A 27,557-nucleotide genomic window follows, 5' to 3' on the forward strand; every position below is an offset into this window, starting at 1 on the left:
GAGAGACAAATTATAGGTAAGTGCAGCTAAAGGAAATCAAAACTTTTATTTAAGGTGTTCCAGTTGAAACAGTTACCAAGGAGGCTTCCAAGTACAAGAATTACAGGTTACTTAGGGAGACACGACAAGGGACAGATGCCATATGAGAGGCCTCCGGCGTCTGGGACACCAAATGGGACAAAACTTCTCCCGCTAAGTTTGATCCCATCGGACAAAGATGTGATAAAATATTCTTAGCTTGTAGAAATCAATAACAACAATGCTAACCACTATGGTTTATAATATATCTACATCAACAAGAGAAAGAGATGCTTGAGACAAAGCCAGGGACAAATTAAATGTGCTCGGATTGCTACTCTTGGACGCTTGCTCGGCATGTTGGTTGTCGTTAAAAGAAGAAGAGTTTTGCCACAAGATCATGGCTCTGTTAATTTGGGGTGCAGTACGTAGAAGTACACAAAGGCTTGGTTGTAAAGCTGGTTGCATTGGACAACGTTTATTCCTCTCGAGCAGCCTAAAGAAGAGGACATGAACAAGGGAACAATGAAGCTAGAGTTGTAACAGCTACAAGGAACTGGTGCCAGTTCCATGTTCTTGTCATGGAGGCAGCGGAAGCTTATAGTTGTTTGTTTTGAAAGGAAGAAACTTTGAGTGGTGAGTGTGCCATCTTTTACGAGGCTCTTTATTCGTTTTCCCCCTTTTACCTTAAAATAACATTGTTGCCTTGGATTATGTACCATTTTAGAGCTTCTAAACAGGCACCCACAAGGGTTAATTAAGCACTCGCTGTTAAACAATTCACGTTAAGCAAATGACCTCATGAAACTGTCACAGCCCAGGATCTCACCTAAAAAAGGATATGGCCATGCTACTGTGGGGTATTGCCTACGATAACACAAAGCCCACAATAAAAGAAATTCTTTATAAAAAATTATAGAATGATAAATTTAGTCCAGTTTCATTTACTTATCAAAGAAAAGCAGGTACAAAGGATCTAAGTCCAACATTTAGATATTCAAGACCACATAACTCAAACTTTATAGTCATAGCTACATTTATTGATAGCTTGCATCTATAAAATTTGATTTATGTAGTCTTGAATATTCGAATATTGAATTTAGATGCTTTGTACCCGCTTCTCTTTTATTAGCAAATGAAATTGGACTAAATTTATTATTCTATAAATTTTTATAAAGAATTTTTTTTATTGTGAGCTTCATATTATTGTGGACAATACCCTACAGTAATATAGCCATATTATGCTCCAGATTTGGGCTGTGATAGAAACCAGCTATATAATCCACTTCTAAGATAGTAGACCTGAACCATTTTAATCTTATGCACATGCAAAGCAGGTCCAAGAGAACATCTGAATCATTTAATTTTGTGTTAAAAGTGCAATAGCAAACAACCCACAAACAAATTCCTTTGTGGAATGTGACATCTATATTTCTGTCCACTAGAAACACACACACACACACACGCACACACAGATGTTGGCTCCTGCCTGTCTAATAGAGATATTCCTGCTCCCACTGGCTCTGTTCCACACTGTTTCACATGATCTTTCTGTCATTGAATTAACTATTTTGCTGGATTCCAATGCCCCTAAGGTTGGTTTGGGTTGCAGGCAGCCTTGGCTTGCAGCCTGGCAGGACCACCTGATCCATGGACCACTAAAGCTCAGTACAGGCTAGCCATGTGGATAATGGATGAAGCCATAAGCCCTTCTCCAAAACAAGGGAGTTTGGAGTGCTGACACAATGGGGACAATGAAACCAACCAGCAGCAGTACTGCCCAGGTTGGCACACTCAAGAGAAAGGAATCACCCAGGCTTGGTTTCTGGCCAAAGTGGCAAGGGACAGCAAAAGTAGTACTTACTGGAGGTTCAGAACCCAGAGACATCAAAAGTATAAAGATCCCTTAGATCCACTAGCCACTTGGGCATATGAAGGGGAACCAACCTGCACAACCATAGTAGGAAAAAGACAGCACCAACAGTGTATTTGAGATGGAAGTTTTTCCCCAGAGTAATTGCTGAAGCTGCACACTTGAAAGCATTATTCATTAATCCCACATGAAGAGAAGGTAACAATGAAGTGGATAGGGGTGAGAATAGTTCCTGCTGTCTCAACACATACATCTCAAGCAGTTGGATGCTTTTGTTCCATTCTTGCCACTCGAGTTCATATAAAGGATGCCTGCGAAGTGAACAGCTGCTAATCTTTTTTCACATGAAGTATGTCTGCAAAGTGGGATCAGAAATTGTATTGCTTTTCGCCTTTCTCCTTTTCATTCACAGCTCCTACTTTTTAAGAACTCCAATAACTTGTCGAAAGAAACCAGTGATTAGGTACCATAGGGAAAACTTTTAGTGGGGCTAAACTTCCAGACTGGAAGCACAAAATTACCATACTATCTTGGCCTTCGTGAGATTTCCCTCTTTCTTGATACAAGAGATAATGGTGAGATTTTGTAAATCTTCGCTCCCTGAAGCACAAAGTTAGACTTCATTCAACATTGTTATATGCTAGAAACAATAGGATTAAAATAGTGACTGACATGCTCAGCTTATAGTATAGAGACCCAACAAAAATCATCCCACTCACAAGGGGAATTAGGATTAAACTTTAGATCCAAATGTTTTATGGGTCATAAACAACCCATAAACCCATTATTCTATTGTTCTGGCACTAGTGAAGGGGAAATTAAAGAAGAAAGGGATGGAGGAGGAACCATGAATCCCCCCTTTTTTTTTCATTAAGACCTGAAAAGCATAAATCCTTCTGAAGGTAAAAGACAGAATGAGAAGCTTAGGTTTAATTCCCTCTTCCTTTCTTAAGTCCCAAGAAAGACGAGGCTATTCTAGTACACATCAAACAACTATAAAATAGAACAGAATAAGATTGGTCATTTTTATCAATTAATGTAGTTTGATAATTGGAGACCAGAAAGTTTACCTATATGTTAGAGATTATTTGTTTATTGACCATGCATTAATTGACGGTTTATAGCATATGCATGCGAAGAAAATCGAATCAATCCATGTCTGGCCACAATACTCTGAGTAATTAGAAGCAATTATCTCAAATAAAGTTTTCTGCTCAAATAAATCAGACAATGTCCTCTAATTCGTTTATACTTCCACAGTTCCCAGCGTTAACTTATTTGGCTGTGTATATTTACAGAACATAAATTGTGGTTAAAGATGAAAACATAAGGCAAAAAAATAATTTTTAAAAAAATATTGTTGCATGGAATCTACATGAGCCACGAACTTTGACAGCAATATCTTTTTCTGCCAGTTATACCTTCTCAAGGTTCAGTCTCGCTCAGATATTGCAGTGAAGGTAATGGATGCATATGTCGTTTTCTCTGATGAAAGAGGTGAAGTCTCGACGGCAGAGGACATGGTGGATATACCGGCCTCATCAGGCCTCTTCTGACTTCTAACTTTGAGGTCCATGAAATCACTGACCAGACCAGGCTTCGTGATGTTCTCTGATTCGACGTCCTTCTCACCGGTCAGCATCTTGACGACATCGGACATTTGGGGGCGAAGCTTTGCGGCATCTTGGGTGCATAGGAGTCCGACCTTTAAAAACTTGCAGGCTTCTTCTATGTCTAAATCATCAGTTAAAGAAGAATCTATAATGTTCCGCAACTCATTTTGCTCGTATAGTGCCCACGTCTGCAAGATGAGAAGCCCATGCATGATATCTGGGAACTGTAAATCATCTTCACAAATTTAGGACTCAGCCACTAACGCACAAGAAAAAACATAATGGTAACTAGCAATTTGTGATGGTGCAATGTACTGATCAAATGTAGTATATCATCAGTTATTGGTTTCATGAATGTTGACCACTGTATATGTAAATCTCATTTGCAAGTGCGATGAATAAGCAAGCACAGCATACAGGGACTCGAATTGTGGTGTCCAGAGATAAGAGTTCTTCCACGCTATTTATGCTTTCAGATAGGGTACATTTACGAGAACTAAATTGGAAATAGAATAATAGACAACAGAGGAGATCAAGAAATCATTGTTCCCGCTTATGAACTCTCTCGTATCCCATCAATGGCAAACCAATTAGAACTAGCAAACCAGTTTAGCAGTATGGCTGGATATATCACACCATCTCTAGCTAAACTTCTCACTGAATTAATTAATGGCAAGATTTTCCTCTCATTTCCTTTTTCCCCCTTTTTTGTCATCCATGTCATGCATCAAACTGCTCTTGCAATTTGATAAAATCATGTATGACTGTAGGTACATGAAAAGGACATACTTCCTTTCTTACTCATTTTAAGCAACTCCTCACAGATTTGCCTAGAACCCTCATGGAACTTATTACATTATGCTAGGTTAGCATCCATTTAGAGGGATTGCAACAATCTGCTGAGCAACATACTATTAGTGGAGTAGAGTTACATTTTCCTATTTCATCCAGCATGACTATCCAAATTTGTGAACCTAAATGGTTTTAAAAGAAAGCCAACTTGGCATACCTAGGTTGTCGGTGTAGGTTGGGCCGCCTAGTCACCAGCCTTGGCATTTTGTGTTATGTTGATGAAATTGACTATAAATTAGTATTGGATGTCAGAAAGTTGATGGTTCTTAATGACTTATTGCATCTTATATATTATCTTCATTTATCAGACTATAAACATCATTTTAGGTTTCTCCTTTTATTTTTTTTAAAAAAAAAGTTTACCATTTCTGGGATCCTTGATCTCTAAGTTCCCCCCTAATGCCTAGGTGACAGGCAACATCCAGCTGTCAATCTGCCACCTATCATTTGGCAAAACATTGCCTAACTTCTATGGAGTATGAAAGTCACCTGCATAACATTGCTCTCCTCTCTGTTGCGTATTAAATTCATTTTGGATCAAAAGGAACGTTTTCTTAACAGCCTTTATTATTTTTCCACATGCCCCAGATATATCCCCAAGGAAAATTAACCTCAAAAATGGAACACACGACATTGATGACTACTGAGGAAAGGGATAGCTGGTTGAACTTGTGAAAAAGTATAGCATTAAAGAAAAAGAAGTCAAGAAACAGTTGACAATAGGCATATTGCTTTCTCAGCCTTTCTCTTTATTATATTTTTATATATGGAACAGTCAAAAAGACTTTTCCTGACTATAGGAGTATAAAAATGTATCTATTTCCTAAGCCTAAATATGAGGACAAGACTTGATGATTATGATTTTACCACATAAACAGCAACATGACTACCTATCCTTGCCATACTTGGAAAGGAGAAAGACTATTATTTAATTAAAAATACTATGTGCTGTATACAAAGTAAAAATAAATAAAATGAGAAACCTGTGGTGGAAGAAGCAAAATGCCTAGTAGATGTTCACTTGTTGAACCAAATTGCTACAGGAGACTAACACACACCTAGCAAACAGACATAAAAGGCAGCATACAAAAGACATGACAGTCATGATATTAACTAGAAATGACAATTGTTTCTCAAACTTATGCTCTATCTCTACCACCTGACTTCAAAAAGGACATACCAACCTAGCTGTATTGACTTCTTTGTTAATGATTGTAGAATATAGTCGCCTAGGAGTTAAATATATTAAAAAAAATCAATTCCAAGTGTACTTTGCTGAAATGATTGTTAAATTAAAGGAGAACATGTCAAAAAAATTCCAGCTTTAACTGATTGTTAAACTTTTTCTTCTTCTTCTTCTTCTTCTTCTTCTTCTTCTTCTTCCAGTCAGGATATTAACTAGAAATGGGAATTGTTTCCCAAACTTATGTTCTATCTTCACCACATGAAATCAAAAAGGGCATACCAACCTAGCTATATTTGAAAGAAGAAACAACAGCAACTACTGAAACTTCTTTGTTAATGAATGTAGAATAGAGTTGCCTAGGAGTTTTAAAAACAAAAAAATCAATCCCAACTGGAATCTCCCTGAATAATTGTCAAATTGAAGCTGCTGCTGTTGCTTCTTCTTCTCCCAAATACAGCTAGGACAAATTACTTTGTTAATGAATGGAGAATAGAGTTGCCTAGTTAAAAAATATAGAAAAATCAGTCCGAAGTGTAGTCTCTCTACCTGAATGTTAAATTAGAGCTTCTTCTTCACTGCTTAGGAGGAATCCTATAAACAAGTATATTGCTGAGCTAGGTAACTACCTAACAGTCTCAACCATATAAGAGACAGAAAAAGCTGCAAAGGTTCTGGACAAAAATGAAACATATCACACTAAGATGATTTAATTGTTGCATTCAGGAGGAATTCTATAAACAAGTATATTGCTGAGCTAGTTAACTACCTCACAGACTCAACCCTATAAGAGACAAAAAACTGCAAAGGTTCCGGACGAAAATGAAATGCCTGATCGCTGCTGAATGCCCAGATAGGAAGAGGTAAGGTGGCTGCATGAGGATATGAAAGCCCTTCAGAAAGGAATCCTTTTTCTTTCATGGGTTACTTCAATAACCATTAATGCAATTTTAGTTTGGCAGCAACACTGATGATTAGATTGGGGAGTTCCATGAGCAATCTATTTAAGCTAGAGCTATGAGTCTAAAAGGTCAATGGAAGTAATATATTGAGCTCGTTTTTGCTCAACGTTTAGGATGTGATGGCTGTGTTGAATCTGCAATATTAAAGAGATTTCTATCAGGTTAAACAACAAATAGAGGAGATGCTTAAAAGTTGTGCAACACTCAAAGGCATCATTTAGGGCTGTACTGTTTAAAGCTTCCAATGCCCTTTCAAGGACATGGCCAGCGATGAAGCAACAAAGCAGACTATTACTGCCCAAAGTCCAAACCAAGCTAACATGCTTCAAGTATGGAGAGACAAGAAACTTAGCTAGTGTTTGTCCTATTAGTGAGTGACTATGGTATTTATAGAAAATAATAAGCAGCCGACGCAGACATGTGGCAATGCTTTTAAGAAGAATAATGAGATAGCATAGGTCACCTTCACAGGAGATCGAAGAAGGGAAACACATGTCTCATTCTTGTGAAGAAACATATGCTTCAGCAAAAAGATCAGGTGAGGATTGGAGGTAAAATATAGTATTTAACACAAAGACCTTGTACTTTGGATGACATTGCACTCTAATCATTATGGTTCGCCGTATTGGTGCATACTTCCTCATAGTGGGTATATTGTACCCTACCTGTATCGAATCAATAATTCATATGAGGGGCTCTCTAAGTCTCAATGCACTAAACCAACCCCCCGTATTGGGCTACCAACACTGTACCAGCATAGTACTGTTCAGGGTCTGATATTGAGTCCACGAACCTCGCAAATAATTATTTATGGAGTAGAATTAACAACACTCCATAGACATCACCAAAACGTTTGGATAGCTACAATCTGTTTCTCAACTGGGTTAGGAGAATACTGTTGCAGTGGGATGTGACATCTAGTGCAGTCCATCAGACGCTTGCAGTGGGCGGTGTGTTGTGATATAGCATTGATAATAAATTCTGTTTGGACAATCATGGATATTTGACAAGGGAGTTGTGCCCTTAAAGAAGAAAACTCTAACTTCCTAGACCTATGGTGTTGGATAACACCTGCATCATATTGGACGAAGAGCTCCGAATCAAAGCTACTCCCCCACATGGTCGAAGCTACATTGTTGGGGCAAAAGTTCTCTTAAGTAAGGGCAAATTTATGCAATCGTGTTTGTAAATCAGACTCCAGGAGAAAAAATGGATGGGATTTGGTGTTGAAAAGACAAAACCCTGAACCTCATCTTATCTAGTTTGAGTTGTAGGAGTTCTTTTCGAGTCTAGGAGGTTACTATACTAGACCTTGTACCAATTTTTTGATGGAATAGTACAGTTCTAGATATTGACACATGGTACAGGACTGCCAACACATTAGTACCGGTGTTGGAAACCTACCAGAATAGTACGGTACCATTTGTAGTTTGTACTATCCCATTCTAGCAGTATTTGAAACCTTGGTTGTTCTAGAGGCTACGTTTGTAAATTCTCTTTTTCTTTTGTTCATTTGTGTACAATGTTCATGATTATAAGATCGTTGACTCATTTTGTAATGATGATATGCTTTTACAAGGTTCTTCTATACTCAGTAAATAAAGAAGGGGCTTTTTTTCGCTTTCCAAGAAATTGTATGTTTAGGTGTGCATGTATGTGTGCGTGCTCCCCCCCCCCCCCCCTTGGGGTGTTGGGGTGCTTGATTCCCTTTAGCATCCTAATGAATGCAATGGAAGAGAAATAAGGTGTTAAATTTGAAAGAACATTAAAAAAAGAAGAAGAAAGGAGGGGAAGTCATCCTAATGAATGAGAACTCTCAAAATGGTAGAGGCCAAACTAGTTGTGCTGCAAATGATCATTATGAACCAATCCAAAATCGTTGTAGACCGAACCAATCATTAGTTCCCAACCATGGGTCGAATGAAATCCGATCCATAAATCAGTAACTAAAAGAATCAAAAAAGCTTTTATTGTGTCACTTAAGTTATAGAGGAATTCCTGAATCCAAGAATTAAGAATGACAAGTTCTTCATTACCCAGAATAAAATAACCACTTAGAATAGCGAAACAAATTATATTTGTCGAGAAATCCAAAATGATATGGAGATGATATTCATTGTGTGTTTTGACCAATTGTATCATTTTCTTGTGTATTCCTATACGAAAAATATGGGTACGTATATTTTCCGACAAACCTATTACAATAAGACCTATGGAAACACGTATGGGTTTGAAAAAGGGATCCCCAGAATATTGGGTATCTGTTGTTAAACCGGATCAAATACTTTATAAAATGGGCAGAGTATCAGAAACTATAGCCAGAGCAGCTATTTCAATAGCTGCATGCAAAATGCCTATATGAACTCAATTTATTATTTCACGATAGGAATATAGAATTAAATAAAAGGGATATTGAGGATGAAAAAACAACAGCAGGTTTATTCTGGACGGAGTAAGAAAAAAGACATGAAATTAATAAAAAAATTATCCACAAGTACCATGGTTTACAGCTCCATCCCATACCATCCCCAAAAAAAATATATGAGTGGCCAATAAAATGCCATTTATAGCACGTATTAGTGTTTTTCCCTACACCCAATTCTAGAAAGCACCAAGAGACGAACAATTTTTTTTTTTGAATGGCTAGTATTTTTTTCTTTTTCCTCCTCAAAGAAACACATCATTAGCTTTCCACCATATCCCACATTCCACGTGCTCAAACTAAGAAAAGTGAGCCACTATTTCTTCCGAACACCCCCATCCAATTCCCTCAATCTCTAGTCTTTATTAGCAAGAGGCTAAGAGCCCCATACTCCTCAACAAGAGAAGGGAGCCATGAGAGCCTTTATCGCCTTTAAAAAAGCCTAAACCTTCATTCCACTCCTTAAAAGTAAAACACTTAACTTATCGTAACCTTAGACTCATCGAACCTACCCTTCAAAAAAAAAAAAATATTCAAAATCCATCCATTCAATTGGTTATCACCGAATAACTTGTCAATGATTAGTAGATAAGTTAATGCTTTTATATCTAAGCAAGAAAGCTTAACAATTAATTATAAAATTCAACCCAAGCCCTTTAGGGATTCATCTAATTACAATTTCAAGCACCTGATGAGCCCTAAATGCACTCCTTATTGGCCTCCTTTGAGTGCTCCAAGATTTGACCAAAGCCCAATATATTCAATTCATCTAGGTTTGCTTGAAGGCTCTGAAAAAAATGGATGATAGATCTAACAGCTACATAAGGGTCTGCCTCAAGACCTATAATTTTGTTTATGTTAAGATTCGAAGGTTTCATAAGAAGTGTTAAATGTTATGGCTTTTTGTTTGAATGATGAGGCAAGTGTATTTCGTTATATCATGGTGGAGCTCATTCCCTACCTTGGAGAAGATAAAAAGAAATGAAGAGTGTCATGCTCTCGTGGAGAGTCAGTGAGATGTTGTATTGGAGGCTAAAGTTACGCCAGCTCATAATGATCTAGCAAATATCACATAATGTTAATTTTTAATTGAGTGGTCATTAATCCTAAACATCAATAACATCTAGAAATACTTTGTCGTCAACTTTGAACACTCCGGTCAAAACTGATAACTTAAACCATTAACATTTTGTTTTGGCAGAGCAATTGAAGTCCACAGCATAAAACATACTAGCTTCATTCTTCTAGAAATCCACAAGCTGGGAATTTCTTATTTAAGCATTGCTTTGCCGTGCTTTGATCAATGTTCTAAGGCCTTAATGAAAGCCATAGGAGTGGCATTTATTCGATGTTGTCACACACACTGCCCTACATAAATATTGCCCTTTCTCACAAACACTTCTATCATGCTTCCAAGATTATCCCTGCATTGCATATTTTATTTCACCTATTTTGATAATCTCAAATTCATTGAAGTCATTCACTTAATATCCCACAACTTGCACATTTGACCTTAGAGAGCATCTTCTCTTGGTTCCCTTGAAATGACCTCGAGTTGAGTAGTCTATCATGGGTATCTACAATAAAGTGCAAAAGTGACTATAAATGACTGCCAGCTTGTTCTAAAAGATGAATGAATATAAATAATGGTGGCGTTGTTTGGTTATACTCTTAGATGGCCAAAAGTCCCATTTTTCGAAGCTTTGTAGGCACAAAACCAAAAATCTAAGGTCATTCCATAAACTAAAAGAGGTTTTGCGTAGGAGATATTTCAAGTACTTCAAACTATGAGTTCAAGTTAAGGGTGGCAAAACATGAGCCAGACCTGCACGAACCCGCTAGAATAAATGGATTTGGGTTGGCCATTTTAATAAAATTCAACTCGGAAATGGTTCAACCCTAAACCGACCTATTTATAACTGTGTGGGTTTAGGTTTAGCTCCTAAACCTGGTGGGTAACCTGACTTGAACTAGCTGGGAAATAACCAGCTCCCAAACCCATGGACCATGTTGATCTCTCTACTCTTATTGTTGCATTTTAGTTAGTTCATCGTTAATTAGTTTTTTGATGGTGATATATTCTATTTTTTTGTGCTTATGATGATAACTTGCAAGTTAGATATATTTTTTTGTTGTGATATTTGCATGCTATGTTCTGCTTGACTTTTTACTTATATATATAATTGATGAGTGAAAATTCAAATGGGTTAGTGGGTGGGTCTAAGTTTTTGTAAAATAAATGGTTCGTATGGGTCTACATTTTCCAAACTAATTACAAATGGGTCAGGTGTGGGTTGGAAGTTTTTTGACCCGAACCTGCTTCGACCCGACTTGAACCCAATCTGAGGCAACCCATTGCCACCCCTAGTTCAAGTAAGATGTGTCTTGAATGGACAAGGTTACTTAATCTTTTTTCTTCCCTCAAGAGACAAGGTTGTTTAGGCCTATCATGAATTAGTCCTTGATTTGACATTTCTTAGCCTTACTTTGGACAATTCCAAGGGTGACTACTTCATATGGTCTTTAGCTCAAGGAATTGATGAGATGGAGAATCATGCTCTCAACAAAACTCCACCTTAGGATGGTAAAGTGGACAGTTTTCTTGGTGCCCATGTTGCACTAGAGAGCGGCATAAGGGCTTAGGTTTTTCATGAAGTGCTAAACCAAAAGAATGCACCCTTGATGGAAGCATATTCCAACTTGAGGATGGCCAATTCAGCCCTCTAGCTAAGTAACTCAAGGGATTGAGCTGACTAAGTGCCTCTAAGGTGAATGGAACATTCAAATTTTCCAAGCAAAGCAGGAAACAATTGCATTAGAAAGGAACTAGGATTGGCTCGCTAACATGCCCACCTTCTCAGTTGTCCTTGTTGAGGTAGGTAGGCTATGTGAACATCATAATGGGCCAAATAATCTTGCTGACACTTGAGATGAAGCAGCTGATAGCCAATTCCCTTTAATCCAGTGTTATCACATTCATAAGTATATTATAATTTTACTTATCCGCTTTTGCCCTTTTGTCATATACTATCTTATCTAGGTTGGAGTCTTTGTCACACTCTATGCTATTGTGCTTGGTTCTCCTTATATAAGTGGTCTTTTTAATGCAATATTATGTTTTTATTTACCCACTTGTTTGCAAAAGAATTGAAAAATGCCAATGAGAATTGAGGATTATTTCTTTTTTCTTTACAGTAAAGGCCTTATAAGTTCTCACTGTGCCTTCTCATCAACTCTTGTCGACAGGTTTCGAAAGGCTTTCAACATGGGCAGATTTTCAATTTATACTCATCAGCCCTTTTGGGCTTTCATTCATGTTCATTTAATTGCTAGTTACTCCTATTTTGATTCATGTTCACTAAGTTTGATATATACTCACCATGCCATTTTCTTCTTCAAACATCCCCCTCTAACTTTAATTTCTATTGATAATGATGGAGATGATGTAGCTAGAAAAAAACAATAGTCATAATGGTAACTTGCAACACTATCTTTAGAGACTCATAGCTTGTCTAAGTTGGCTAAGCAAGATGAATGCCATTAAGAGTGTCACCTACTTGTGGATTAGCTCAAGAGCCTTCATATAGGGATAGAGAGAGAAAGATGGTGGATCAAAGGAAATTGCATAATGGCCAAAAGTGAAGCAATCGAAGGGAATTATGTACTAAACATAGTTAAGTACATTGCATGTACATTGGAATGACTAAAAGAGTTTTATATTTAACAATTTTATGCCTGCATTTGGAGCCCAATAATAATGCCAGTAGCATACGGTCACTAAGTACCCCATTTTACTTCTCTTTTTCACTTCCCTTCTCTCTTCTTATAGAAGGATCTAGTATTTTTAAGACCTCGCAGGTCAATCAAGTCAACCCGTCCAGCTTATCACCTAAAGCCCCTAGTTGATCAAGCCAACAATAACCAAAGATTCCTTAAAATCCATTTGGCCTAGTGGATTTTTGAACCATTGAACCGCTTGACCACACCAGCCGAACTGATTTCCATTAATTTAGTTCATTGTTTTTTAGGAGAAATAAACTAATTGAATTGAAAAGGGAAAGTAATTGCACATTACTACTCATTCTCTCCACTTCTCCCATTATGCCCTATCTCTTAGGATAGAGCATTTCCTCCACTTTACTGTTTGCTGTCATAGTACGCTGCTAACCCGAGCTTCTCTCCTCCCTCACCAAAGTTTGAAGGGCAAGCTTCTCCATTATTCAAAGACCTGAGCTTCTCTCCTCTCCATACAATTGGTGTGACACTGAGTGGAGAGGATAAGGTGGTGATTGGTGATTGCTAGGGCTTAAGCTTCTCTCATTCCATCAAGGTTAGAAAGGGTAATTGGTTAGTGGCCGCCAGTACTTGAGATGCTTCTCCATAATTAATTCTGCTAGTATGTTCCCTTTTTCTCCTCTTTGGACCTAATTACCAATATTAAGGTAGGCTAACAATTGGTGACGTGAAAGGTTAGCCACCAACTACTGGCAACCTACATTATCCCAACTCCCAACAAAAATTCTACACTTCAGAACTATTTAAGTTTAGGCAAAGATTATAATTTTAATCCATAACATGGTTTTCTTTTCTAAGTCTTGTATATGATTAAATTCATAATAACAAAAGTTTCCTGATTCATTGTTTCGTACTTTTTTAAGCATCTTCAATCCATTTCTTGATTCCTTACATCATGAGTTGAGATTTGTATTCTAATAATGTACGATAAAGAGATATTTAAAATTTATGTTAGAGATATTTTTCTGAGAGAACCTCATCTCCATCGCACCCTTTGTTGGCTACCTTGCTCCTAAGTCTTCACACCACCTCCTCTTCCTTTTCCCTTCCTTTCTGCATCCCTTCCAGTATAAGGACGACCAACATCAAGAAGGTAGGCCACAAACTCTCCCCTCCTCTCCATTGATGTTGTGGGGATAACCAATGTTTGCTGTATTGGTCGGTACCATACCGTACCAAACCGGTACGCAGTCTTGTACCACACCAACACTCAGTACGCCTCGCCGTTCATATCATACCGCATACTAACACTGAAACAAAATGGTACCTATACGAGATCCGGTACTGAGACGTCAAATTTTGGAGATAACGACTTAATGTTCTACTCTCTCCTCTTGCATTGGCACCATATCCATCACCACCTAGTGATTTCATCATTGTTGCCTTTCTTCCATGCCAACACCACCTCCTATCTCCCCTTCCCCTCGTGTGAATCATGCTGGGCTTAAGCTAGAAAATCAAGGCCCGAGGCCAGAGTAGATTGGGTTCAGGCCAGGGTCCAAGTCCTTGATACTGTGGTTGCACCTAAGTCAAAACAAGCCTAACTTAGTGGATGCATAGGTCTACTGTCTACCCAAAGGCCATATTATAAACAATATCACTAAGTCAATGATACCTTCAACAATTTATTTTGCAAATGTAATATCTCTATATATTTAACTTCCAATAACTGCTATATTTTGGCATTTTATTCAATTTCTAGCATCAAAATGCATCAATTGACCATCAATTTATCATACCTTCTTCAGCTTTAGTGCAAAGACAATCTGATCTAGCATTGTAATGTTGTGAGGAGTAAAGAATTTTCAGCTTTCTTATGTTGCTTTTCTAGTAGACTCTGTAATGATCATATTTTTCATAATATATTTATCAAGGCTTGTTCTATCGATACTAGGCAATGTACCAGTAACTTATTGGTATCCCCAGTATGGTACACCCCTTGTATCGATATAGGGTATGCAGCTGGAGGTGAGACGGCAGCTGTATCATGTATCGATATAGTATGTTCCCAACCTCAGTACTATATTGGTATCTTATTATATGGCATGGTATACTCGGTACACGATAATACAGATTAATATGATGAACCATAATATTTGTTGTGACACCATCAAATCTTTGCAAACTCTAGATCAGTTTATTATATTTGTTATTTTTTAAGAAAATATGTTGGATCTAATTCAACTTTTTAGTGATCATCTTTTTCATAACATATCTGTTGTATCAAACCTCGATACTGTAAAGTATCTTATTATATGGTATGATATACTTGGTATTTGGCCATACTGATCGGTACGACGAACCATGATATTTGTTTGATACTATTAGATGTTTGCAAACTCTAGATCAGTTTGTTATATTGGTTATTTTTTAAAAATGAGTCAGATCTGATTCAACTTTTTAGCAATCATATTTTTCATATATATCTGTTCTGATTTGACTAGATGTTTACAAACTCTAGATCAATTTAATACATTGGTTATTTTTTATGCGTCACATCTACTTTGTGTCTAGACCATGTTTTAGGTGGAGTTCATGCAGCTACATATGTGTCCACATATGCCGATGTGACCAATTGATTGCATCGCATCAGGGTTAGACTGCATATAGAGTTATCAAGCATATTTAGGTGCCCAAGCACATATAGATTGTGATTGCAATCGATAAATCACTAATTTTTGAAAATTAGTACACTGGAAATTCGAATACAATTCATAGGAAAATATTAGTACTAATTTGTTTTGGTTAACATGCTATGCTACACCTAACAAACATTATTCTCATATGAGTGTGAAATTGTTCATAAAATTTCTTGTTTTTCTAAATTTTTTTATTTATTTCACATGCTGAAGACATTGTTACCTAAATCTAGGAATTACATCTGTTTTAAGATATTTATAAAAACACCAGTAGCATAAGTGCTTGCATAGGCACTTACATAATGAATATGCTCTATCAGTACCCATATAATGGAGTCACTTTTTAAAACCTTGTATTTGGTCTTTACTCCATGTTATCTTGTAAGGATGATCCTTCGTGTATTCAAATGGAAATTCATGAAATAGAAATAAAGAATCACTCTTGAGAGATGTTTAGTAATGTGAAAAGTCATCATCTTACTATATAAATGTTCCACAAATGATTGGATTATCATCAAACTATTTTTCTCTTTGTTTCCTTCTTTTTCTATATTTTTAGATTTTTAAAGTTTTTACCACTTATAGATATTTATACTTTATTTACAACATCATCGGTCAATGAATCAATCCAGGGGTGAATTATGGTTGAGCCATTCACTCGTGACCTGGATAATAAAATGGGTCCAGGTCAACGATTTTAAAGCAATGGAAAGATCTTTTGGTTCTTGCTCCCAACTTATTTACTTGGTAATAGAAATATAGAGTAAAGGTACTTGAAAACAACTAATAAGTCCAAGTTTTTCATTCACTTTTCACTTCAAAGGGATGAATTCAATCGTTACTTTCTTTTCATCTTATAAATAACTTTTATTAAATAAGTCCACATCAAAGAACACTAGGTGGGAGAGAGAGAGAGAGGTGATGAAAAATAAAAAGCTTTAGTAAGTTAGCATTTAAATATGGCTGATTTAACTCTTTTAATTGATAAGCCATACTAGAAAATGAGCAATAAACCATAAAAAGTATGATTTCTTTCACAATGACACAATAAAAAACATAGAGTTGGATAATGCACTAAATGTCAAATCTTCGATCAAAGATTTAATAACTCAAAAAACAATAACAGGTCATCCGAATTGGAAATTCACATCGTCAGTTATGATTTGCATTAAAAATGCAGAGAACCATAAATCATATGTTCTAGACACTTTAGCCTATGCATCAAGCAGGTGCAAATATAGACAGCTTCAACTACAAGATACTTTCTTTTGCGATGATTTACGCATCAAAACCTATTGGATTCTGATGTATCCATGTTCTAAAACACTTAAATCAAGATTAATTGTGTGGATCTAAGTTAATAAGCCCTATCATGTAATTTAACATCTTATGAGAATTGGTGTCCTATATTTTTTCACCCACTTCATGCATTAGGTAGGAGACCACCAAACATACTATTTTTGGCTTCTTGGCATGTTTAGTGGTGAAAATTATGAATAACACTACATATTTCTAATTTGGGTGGCCTAGTAATTATGTCAAATTGTTAAATTTTCTTACCAAATATTTAACATATATTGTGTAGTCTAACTCATGTTTTCGCTTGTTGGTCAAAGTTTCTCTTCCTACGAAGTAGGAACCATGGATTATATTTCATTGTCTAAACAGGTGGTGATATATGAAGCAATATATTAAAAGAATATACTAACCCTAAGCTTGTGATTTTTTAATAACACAAACATCTAGGACTAAACCAGAAAGGCAGAAACTACAAAATTTATCATTCGTAAATTAGATCAAATGATCAATTGAAGAAACAAAACTCATCCATCATGCATGCCTGTGTAATTTTGGTTTCCTTACCCTTTCGAGAAGAAACTGATCTTCATAAGGTAGTCTTGTGTTAGTGTTACATCTTCCACTAACTATTTCTAAAAGAAGAACGCCAAAACTATAAACGTCTGACTTTCTTGTAACTTGACCCCGAACTGCATATTCTGGTGCAAGATACCCTCTATGGAAACAAGTAAAACTGAAGGTTAGAAAAGGAAAGGAAGTCGATATGGCTCAAGAAAGTTGTTCAAGTATTATCTTCCACGCAAGTGCATTTCTTAATCTAGGTTTTTTTTATGTTATTGAAATCCTGAGATATTTTTGTCCAAAAAAAAGAAGAAATCTTAATATAATGTTACATTACAAAAACACAGGAGGACATTGAATGAAATAGTAAGACTCTGCAGAGTGAGAGAATAAACATAAAACTCACATTGTTCCTGCAACTCTAGTGCTGACATGGGTTGTATTTGCAGGCAGAAACCTTGCCAAACCAAAATCCGAAATTTTGGCGGTAAGATCCTTATCAAGAAGAATATTACTTGCTTTAATATCCCGATGAACAATGTGAGGCTGGACTTCCTCATGAAGAAATGCAAGTCCACGAGCAATGCCGATGCAGATTTTAACTCGTGCTCTCCAGTTGAACTGAATGTTACAGTGGCCAGAACCTGACAGTAGGCAAGAACTTATCATATTTTCAAACGCTAAATTATGGGAAGAAACAGACTCAGTGAAAGGATTATTATTGTATAAAAACTCAAAATAGGTAGAAACCATAGAATAATATTAATTAAGGAGCTACAACTTACCAAGAAGGGTTTGCGCAAGGCTATTGTTCTCAAGATAATTGTAAACAAGTATTCTGTTGGTTCCTTCAACACAGCAACCATACAACTTAACAAGATTCTCATGCAAGATGCCGGAGATCACAGTAAGCTCAGTCAAAAACTCCCGCACTCCTTGCCTTGACTCAGAGGAGAGAACCTTTATGGCAACAGTAGTCCCATCTCTAAGCCTTCCCTACATCAATTAACTCACAGAGAGGCAATCATTAAAAAGTTCTGACCATTATCGAAGCTGATTGAGTATAAAAATATATGCAGGTTACCCTGTAGACAGAGCCAAAACCTCCTTCACCAACTTTGTTAGCAGTGCTAAAATCTCCGGTAGCATTTCTCAATTCGTTATAAGAGTAGATTCTTACATTTTCAATGCCAGGAATATCTAGAATCAGAATAAATATTATCAGTAATGTGAAGAGTAAGATGCATATTCAACAGTCATGTAGAATGGGAAGGTGGATAATGCATCATATTTCATAAGATGACATAAACAAGATCGTAAGTTAACTCATATGGCACTCAGAAATGACGCAATTACTTACCTTCATTGCCTTGATGAGTTTGTCTCTGTAAAGTCCTTTTCCTTTTGCATATGAAAGAAAAACAACTCATTACTGACTAAACAACTGATTTCCCCGTTTATATTGACAGTTGACTTATTTGAACAAAAGATCCCCTGCAAAAGTTGAACACATGATTGAGGAATAGATACCATCATGTACTGAAACAATAAAATGGAATTATGCCAGTTCAATTAGATGGTAGATTTAAAAGAATCGTGTAAAAGAACCAAATTTCACAATTTTTTTTGAGTGAATTTCAAGTAATTCATTGCTGGATCAGTTTCTTTGTTAATCAAAGTAATTTGCGAAGTATCCATGACTATATAATATGTTTCACTGCATTCTGTTAGTGAGTTCCCTATTTACAATTTTACATTATCTTACATTCAGCTGTAATTTGCCTATATTTCTAACAATAATTAGGAGATACATATGCCATATAAGTGAGGCACTCTATCCTATCTAATCTATCCACTTACTCGTAGCAACACTAGATAAAGAAGTTCTTCATGTGGTAAGTGCTCTACTGATGAATTGACAATTAATCAGCTTCCACGTGGCTCATTGAAATTAACTTAATTAATCCTCCTTCACTATTAAATCCCGTAATGGGCAAAATTGAAGCCATTGTCATCTTTCAAATCCTTTTTCATAGGTTCTATCCATGTTATTTTAGGACTTCCCTTTTTCAGCCTAACCCTTTGACAAGAATTCAAGTCCCCCTCATCATTACGGCCCTTTTTGTACATTCTTCTTCTTTTCTTCCTTTTTCTAGATGAAAGATGGAGAGTCTCATCATCAATTTATTAAGAGTATGAAACAACAATAAAAAGTACAAGGTACATGTTTCCAGGTCGAGAAAGCAATAAAAGATACCAAGGGATGGGAGAAAGGGAGTAGGGAACATACAGAAGTAGGACCAAAGAGATGAATTCTGCTGAATCACCATCATGTCATATCTGAGCAAAGGCTTCAGAATCGAAATCCACAAATAGATGAAAAACCATATTTGTTGCCAAGTTTCTTCTTCCGACTTCCTATTTGGTGAGAAAATCCTTGTAATTATTTCAAGCCACTCATTCCAACACAAATCCACTTCATCAGCTCCCAAGATATGAATTATATATCTGACCACCAATTTACGACAGGATCTCTTATTCTGATTTTTTATCACTCGAAGGCCTCCCTCAACAACTATTAGACAAATCCATGCTCATTTTACTTGTCCATGCATCTTATTAAGTTCTCTTCCACTTGTTCCTCTTCTTTATGCAGTTCTTGTGCTTTCTCTTTTCTGTTAATCCATCATCCTATTCTCCAATCAAAATTCGTTGAACCAGTAAAAAAAAGCGTACCAACCAGTGACCACTTCGGCACGGTACAGGTATGTATCATGCCATTCAGGGGTGTAACGAAATAGGGGGAGCTAAAGAGGGGGGAGGGGCAGAAAACGAGAGAGGAAGAGAGAGAGTCAGAGAGGGAGGGGGAGGGAGAGAAAGAGAGAGGGAAGGGGGAGAGAGAAAGGCCAAGAGAGAGGGCTCGAAAGCCCTCTTTGTCGTTGGGGGGACAAAACCCTAGGTCATAGTATTAGGGCTGAGAGAGAGATAGGGAAGGGGGAGGATGCTTGCCGGTGATTCTCATGGGGGGAGGGGGAGGGCAAGCATCGAGCAAGAACATGCTCCAAGCAGTCATGAGCACCAAGGTAAAGGGGTGCTACAATTATGAGCAGTGAGGAGGGGGGATTCTCGAAACATCGCAAGCCGAAGGGAGCAGGGTATGCTTTTTTTGCGATCCAGGAGGAAGGTTAATCAAACCAAGCTAGGTGTGGGGGAGGGGGTGTTAATCGATCAGAGCCGAGTCAGCCTACTTACCAAGTCGACAAGGTGAACTATCCTATTTCCCCATCAGTTCGATTCAGTACGCTCCGAACCGAGCAATTTGGGATGGTATGGCAAACCATTCTCCCAACTATAACCATACATCTAGTTAAGAAAATTTGACCTAAACCAAGCTTGCCTTGTGTGTTCGGATCTTCCTTATCGCCTAGAATTTTGAACAATGTTGACATCAATTAAAAAAGAACAAGAAAAAAGAGAAGAATAATAGGAGAGCTTGGTTGCCAATAGAAGAATCAGAAACACTACAATTTCAATTTTACAATTTTTTCATAAATCAATTTCTTTCATAGTAGATTTGATCAATAAGCACAATCCACAATAACCACCAGTCGTATATCAAAATTGTAGAACCATAATGACAAACGAGACACCTATGACCAATCAGTCTTTTCCTTCTCTTGCTTGTCAAGGGTTGATGACATTATAATGACTAGCCATTAAATATGGAATCTTGCACTTTACTTGATGCTCTTTTAGAAATGTTAGCTGAAGATTGTAAAGCAAAGTTATGATTATCATGGAGACATCGTGAGGCTCATTAAGCAACATGGAGTAAGGGAACTAGTGAAGCCAACAAGTAGTGTCTACTTCAAGGTTCAAAGATACATATGAAAGACTGATCACGTGTTTCATCAAAACTTAACAAGAAGACATTTGATTTGTCAACCACAACGGCATCAAAGACACCTATTAGTCTTTCACTTCTCTTGCTTGTTAAGGGTCAATGACATTATATGGACCAGCCATTAAATGTGGAATCCACTTCTCTTTCCCTTTATTTCAATTAAAAAGTACACAAACAGATTTATCCCTTAATGCAGTGGCCCCAATTGTCAATCTATCTGATATATTCTTCCCTAAATATTGTTTTAGAAGGCTCCAGGTCACAAATAAGATTTCCTTAGTGGATTTACCCTCTCCTAATCCCCATTTTCCAGCTTGCACAATTTCAACATGCCATCATATACTATGCTTTCTCATCATTTCCAACTACCTGGAAAGAAAAATAAGAACATCAATGATTCTTTACGTGTTATGATCAAACACAAGTTAGATGCCAAGAAGAAGGATTACTTCTCAAAGGCAGTAGCGAACTGGAGGAACTTGACAATGTTTTATTATCTAATTTCAAAGTTTCAGACAGTTTTGACTAAATGAGGATCAGGAATAGCCAGAGTGGATCTTTTAGAGGTGACAATTGGGAAAGAGGGCTAAATGTAGAAGATAAAGAAAGGAAATTGGATAGTTTCAGATTATGGTTGTGGAGATTAAGTCCTCATGATGTTTGCGTGTTGTCCATAGTGATCAAAGGGTAAACATTACAGTAACATCAATAAAAGGTTGGAAGTATGATTGAAGTTTCTTTTGACTTTTGAGGATTTTAAAAAGAAGGGGCAGTAAAGTTCAAATAAAATAGGTTTATAGTGTAGTGAGCTTCAGTTGGCTATGGACTACTTATGCTCTCTAGTCTAGAATTTAATCCAAAAAAAAAGGCTTGTAATTGTTCAGAGATGGGAGGATGAGGTGTCAATGCCAATAATTTGAATACGTTTACACCATGCAGCACGTAAGAAGCCAATCACGTCATGTCAAAGATGTTAAGGATCATGTTTGACAACAGAAAAATAGAATGTTGAGATCAAAGATTGGTTACTAGGCTCTTTTCTTAACTTTTTTTAGCTTTATCTGTAAACTCCATTCGTTCGGAAGTATTCGCCAAATGAAAGTTCATAATTTAATACTGTGAAAATTGTAAAGTTTAAGTTTGTCAATGCACCGGAATCTTTGGGAGGTCTCATGCAACCATCTGTCTTGCTAAAGGGTCGTGATGGTTCTCCATGCTAGACATAGAAAAAGTGACTGTTTGCTTGCTGTTAATTCTAATTCTCATGAATATTGAGGAATATGGTGATCAAAGTGTTGAAATCAAAGTTTTGTTCTCAAAACTTTTGGTTGCATCTGATCCAGAGCTAAGTTTGTAAGTTTTGGAGAAAATGAGACATAGATGTCAATCTTAAAGCAATATATCATGCAAGGGAATTGCAGGAGTCGGTTTCATAGAGTGAAACATCACAAGGATTCAGAGTAGACGGTGGAAAGTTGGAAATAAGAATATGAGGATAGCATTCCAAGGCTCTTCCTTTTAGTTTCATTCTTCAGCGGTGGCCTTTAGCTGTTAGCCTAAAAGTGGTGAAACCTTATATGCCCCATAAAGTTTGCCAATTTATAGTAGGCTAGTTGCAAAGTGCAAACATGCTAATGGATGTCTTCTCTTGCTTCTACTTTTCCAAAAGTGCTTTTCACAAAGAACTTCAATGAGAGTGCCTTGAATTAATTATTTGGTGATAGCTAAAGTATAATGTCAAGCACCTGTTACATCTATTTGGTTTTGGCAAGATCGAATCTAACTCTTAGACTTAAATTAAAATATTAAAATTACGCTGCAGTATGGCTCACAGAATCACACTTTTCAGTCCAGGTTGGATCTGCAATGAGTCGATTAAATTTACCTAATCTAGTTAAACCTTGAGTAGCTGGCTCTTAAGTGAGGCAAACTCATTACTTTCACATATGCATAAGACAAAATCTAGTTTTCTGAGTTGTCAAAAAGCAGAGTTTGGCTTCTGCTTATATGAGAAGCTCCTTTTATTGACCATTACCAGACACTTTTTCAAGGACTGCCCTTTTTCTTTTTTGCCTAAGAATGCATAGTTTTTGCAGTGTCAAACACGCCCTTAGAGAGGTAATCATATAGATAGTAAATGTCAGTTGTGTGAGCTGGAGAATGATATACTTGGACACATCCTCTCATACTGTTTATATTCATGTGCTATATTGGAACATGATGGAAGAGATATTACATGGCACCTTTACCTACATGGGTGCTCGAAGTACTACTGTCTTCACAATGTAGTAGTTGAGAGCAGGACTTCAAAATTTCTTAAACTGTCTTGGATCACATTTCAATCCATAAATTGACCTCAAATGGACGGGATACCGCTCACAGGCTAAGGTTAAGAGCTTGAATCTTAAGAGACAAAGGCCTTGTTTGGATGCTGAAAATTCTTACCAACCTGATATGATCTTCCCAACAACACCTCTATTTTATAGATATTTTGGAAGTTAGGTGGTTATAAGAGATCAGGGTAGCCATGATACAACTCATCCTTTTTTTAGGAATAAGATAAATCACCATGGATAAAGATTTAGTTATCCATAAAAATAGAGATTAATTATATTAGCTGCCCTATTCTCCTCTAATGTGAGAACTTGTGCCAGCGTGTGTTTAGTCCCACATTGTCTATGCATTAGATAGATCTTGGATATTTATATAAGGCCAAGAAACCCAAATAACAGCTTTCGAATAGCCTTTTGGATGAATTCTAGGGTAGTGACAAATGGAATTAGAGTGGACTCTGCCAATAGCCCATGTGGACTAGAAGACATGGCTGCATGGGCCCTTTTAGAACTAACCACAGATCAATTGTAGTGTTGGAGATTAGATTTAATTGGATTTGAACTCTTATCCTGGCGAGGACAACAGAGCTTAAATGAGGAGAGTGTGTGAGGACCTATTCAGGTGTATATTTAGTCCCACATTAGCTATGTATTAGGTAGATATTGGGTACTTATATTGGACCGATGAACCAGATAGAGTCTTGCAGCTAACCTTTTTGGGTAAGGTCCTGGATCGTCACATCTAAGGATCCTATTTCTAGTATATTTTTAAATCAAAAAATCTTATGAACACTAGCTTAAGGAAGAGTTAATAATATCTCTTGCTTAATGGCTTAAACAAGAGCTATAGATTTTTCGATCACAATAATCATAGCCATCAAGCCTTCCCCCATCCACTTGGATCTACTTCGTGACTCCTTTTAGTAACTATTCCTGATACCCACCACTCTTCTTTCACTACAAGCTTTTCCAAAACTTTTCAAAGAAACATCTAAGACCTTCCCTAGGCAAGTACCCTAGATTTTTGTTGCACATCCCAATTACAAGCTCGGTTAGTTCTCCATCACTCCGCCCTCACCTAATGCCACCTTGATGCACCATCTGATATAGAACTAGCACTTCATCAATCATTATAAAATAATTTACCAGAGCAAATAAGGTTATTAAACAAATTATTTAACATTAAAGCATTCAGTAAGCTGCATTTTCGAAACTTTTAGCTACTATAGTCAGCAAATGCTCATCAGAAACCCATGATACAAGCCTTTTAAGGGACCACATCACTTACAAGCAATGAAAAGGTGGTGAAAGTAACTTTTTTTTTTCTGATTCATCGGATACAAGGCAAACCTGGCAACCGATATCGTATTTTCTTCTATACAAATACCACTAGAGAATTATACAAATACCTTGCATAAGATAAGATGCAATCTATCAAAGATCCATTTTATAGACAGAATATAATGAGTAGCAATGCCAAGATACTCCTAACAAGATTCCTCCCAACAGAACTTCAAAGAATTCCCCTTCGCTCAGCAATTATTTAAATTACAATTACCCAATTCCAGCAAATTTCACAGAAAACAAAGTCACGAACTTCGCAATGGTAATCAATTTCCAGCAAATTCAGTCATAGGTATCTAAAAACTCAGCAGAATGAGAGAAACAAAAAAAGAAAAATTAAACATAAACTCAAATTGCATTAATTCAAAAACAAATAGTTTTCCATCTGAAAAAGAAGCCCACTAAATGCAAATATGCATAAAATCGATATCATAAGAACATAAGAGATTGTACTCAAAATATACCAACTTTTACACCAAAAAAAAAAAACAAATCACGGATTTGAGCTCGGAAAAACAAGATCTGAAAATGACCTGAAATATTGAACACAGAGGCAGAGAGATGCAAGAAACCACACGTAATCTACCACCCCCTCAAGGCGCGCAGGTTAGAATCACCAGTCGAGAACCAACCTCTTTCGAATAATAGCTTTCGAATAGCCTTTTGGACGAATTCTAGGGTAGTGACAAATGGAATTAGAGTGGACTCTGCCAATAGCCCATGTGGACTAGAAGACATGGCTGCATGGGCCCTTTTAGAACTAACCACAGATCAATTGTAGTGTTGGAGATTAGATTTAATTAGATTTGAACTCTTATCCTGGCGAGGACAACAGAGCTTAAATGAGGAGAGTGTGTGAGGACCTATGCAGGTGTATATTTAGTCCCACATTAGCTATGTATTAGGTAGATATTGGGTACTTATATTGGACCGATGAACCAGATAGAGTCTTGCAGCTAACCTTTTTGGGTAAGGTCCTGGATCGTCACATCTAAGGATCCTATTACTAGTATATTTTTAAATCAAAAAATCTTATGAACACTAGCTTAAGGAAGAGTTAATAATATCTCTTGCTTAATGGCTTAAACAAGAGCTATAGATTTTTCGATCACAATAATCATAGCCATCAAGCCTTCCCCCATCCACATGGATCTACTTCGTGACTCCTTTTAGTAACTATTCCTGATAACCACCACTCTTCTTTCACTACAAGCTTTTCCAAAACTTTTCAAAGAAACATCTAAGACCTTCCCTAGGCAAGTACACTAGATTTTTGTTGCACATCCCAATTACAAGCTCGGTTAGTTCTCCATCACTCCGCCCTCACCTAATGCCACCTTGATGCACCATCTGATATAGAACTAGCACTTCATCAATCATTATAAAATAATTTACCAGAGCAAATAAGGTTATTAAACAAATTATTTAACATTAAAGCATTCAGTAAGCTGCATTTTCGAAACTTTTAGCTACTATAGTCAGCAAATGCTCATCAGAAACCCATGATACAAGCCTTTTAAGGGACCACATCACTTACAAGCAATGAAAAGGTGGTGAAAGTAACTTTTTTTTTTCTGATTCATCGGATACAAGGCAAACCTGGCAACCGATATCGTATTTTCTTCTATACAAATACCATTAGAGAATTATACAAATACCTTGCATAAGATAAGATGCAATCTATCAAAGATCCAATTTTATAGACAGAATATAATGAGTAGCAATGCCAAGATACTCCTAACAAGATTCCTCCCAACAGAACTTCAAAGAATTCCCCTTCGCTCAGCAATTATTTAAATTACAATTACCCAATTCCAGCAAATTTCACAGAAAACAAAGTCACGAACTTCGCAATGGTAATCAATTTCCAGCAAATTCAGTCATAGGTATCTAAAAACTCAGCAGAATGAGAGAAACAAAAAAAGAAAAATTAAACATAAACTCAAATTGCATTAATTCAAAAACAAATAGTTTTCCATCTGAAAAAGAAGCCCACTAAATGCAAATATGCATAAAATCGATATCATAAGAACATAAGAGATTGTACTCAAAATATACCAACTTTTACACCAAAAAAAAAACAAAAAAACAAAAAAACAAAAACAAAAAAACAAATCACGGATTTGAGCTCGGAAAAACAAGACCTGAAAATGACCTGAAATATTGAACACAGAAGCAGAGAGATGCAAGAAACCACACGTAATCTACCACCCCCTCAAGCCGCGCAGGTTAGAATCACCAGTCGAGAACCAACCTCCCCTCTCCTACTCCTCCTAACCTGCAAAGCCCGAAAGAAACGATCAAACCAACAAACAGAGCGACGGCTGTTCCAAATCAACGAATCAACGCGAAGAAGCGAACCCAGAAGGGGAAATCACCGGAGACTAGCGGATCAGACCAGTGTCGGAGCTGCGCGCACGTTAGCACGGCGGCGGAGACACAAGGCTGATGACCGCCGAGTTCTTGTGGAAGAGAGGGAGAGCCAAGCAAATGGGCTTCCATGTTTGACTAAATATCGACGTCCCCGCGGCTTGACGGAGTCCACAGTTTGACCCTTACCACCTGGTTTATCCGACCCACCCGATTAGACCGAGAACCGGCCTCGCGTGGGCCCACCCGTGCCTTGCCCAATTAGTTGGTAGGGGTTTGACGGTGATGGGGACGAGACGAGGGGGAGGGGGGTTATTGGGTAAATGGTGCAGCAAAGAGGACACCCGATGCCGATGCCTTCGAGAAGGGAGCACGGTGGGAACGGAGCT

General features: G+C 37.1%; 1 protein-coding gene across 8 annotated transcripts; it reads right to left on the bottom strand.

Moving 5' to 3' along the window:
* Positions 1-1,351: 1,351 nt before the first annotated feature.
* On the bottom strand, positions 1,352-27,310 carry LOC103719386 (cold-responsive protein kinase 1-like). 8 transcript variants are annotated; one of them, XM_008808601.4, is made up of 9 exons: positions 27,177-27,310; positions 26,954-27,076; positions 18,578-18,711; positions 18,302-18,417; positions 18,003-18,213; positions 17,624-17,861; positions 17,221-17,371; positions 3,313-3,728; positions 1,352-2,491 (listed from the first exon to the last, which is right to left on the bottom strand). In XM_008808601.4, exons 3-8 carry the CDS (start codon positions 18,645-18,647, stop codon positions 3,324-3,326), a joined length of 1,191 nt encoding a protein of 396 aa, XP_008806823.2. In that variant the 5' UTR covers positions 18,648-18,711; positions 26,954-27,076; positions 27,177-27,310; the 3' UTR covers positions 1,352-2,491; positions 3,313-3,323. The 8 variants fall into 8 exon arrangements, with proteins under 8 accessions (XP_008806823.2, XP_008806824.2, XP_008806819.2 ...); XM_008808602.4 differs by lacking the exon at positions 1,352-2,491 and having other exon boundaries at positions 3,066-3,692; XM_008808597.4 differs by lacking the exon at positions 1,352-2,491 and having other exon boundaries at positions 3,066-3,728.
* Between the last annotated feature and the right edge of the window lie 247 nt (positions 27,311-27,557).

The sequence above is a fragment of the Phoenix dactylifera genome, unplaced genomic scaffold, assembly GCF_009389715.1.
Source record: "Phoenix dactylifera cultivar Barhee BC4 unplaced genomic scaffold, palm_55x_up_171113_PBpolish2nd_filt_p 000331F, whole genome shotgun sequence".
Lineage (NCBI taxonomy): Eukaryota > Viridiplantae > Streptophyta > Magnoliopsida > Arecales > Arecaceae > Phoenix > Phoenix dactylifera.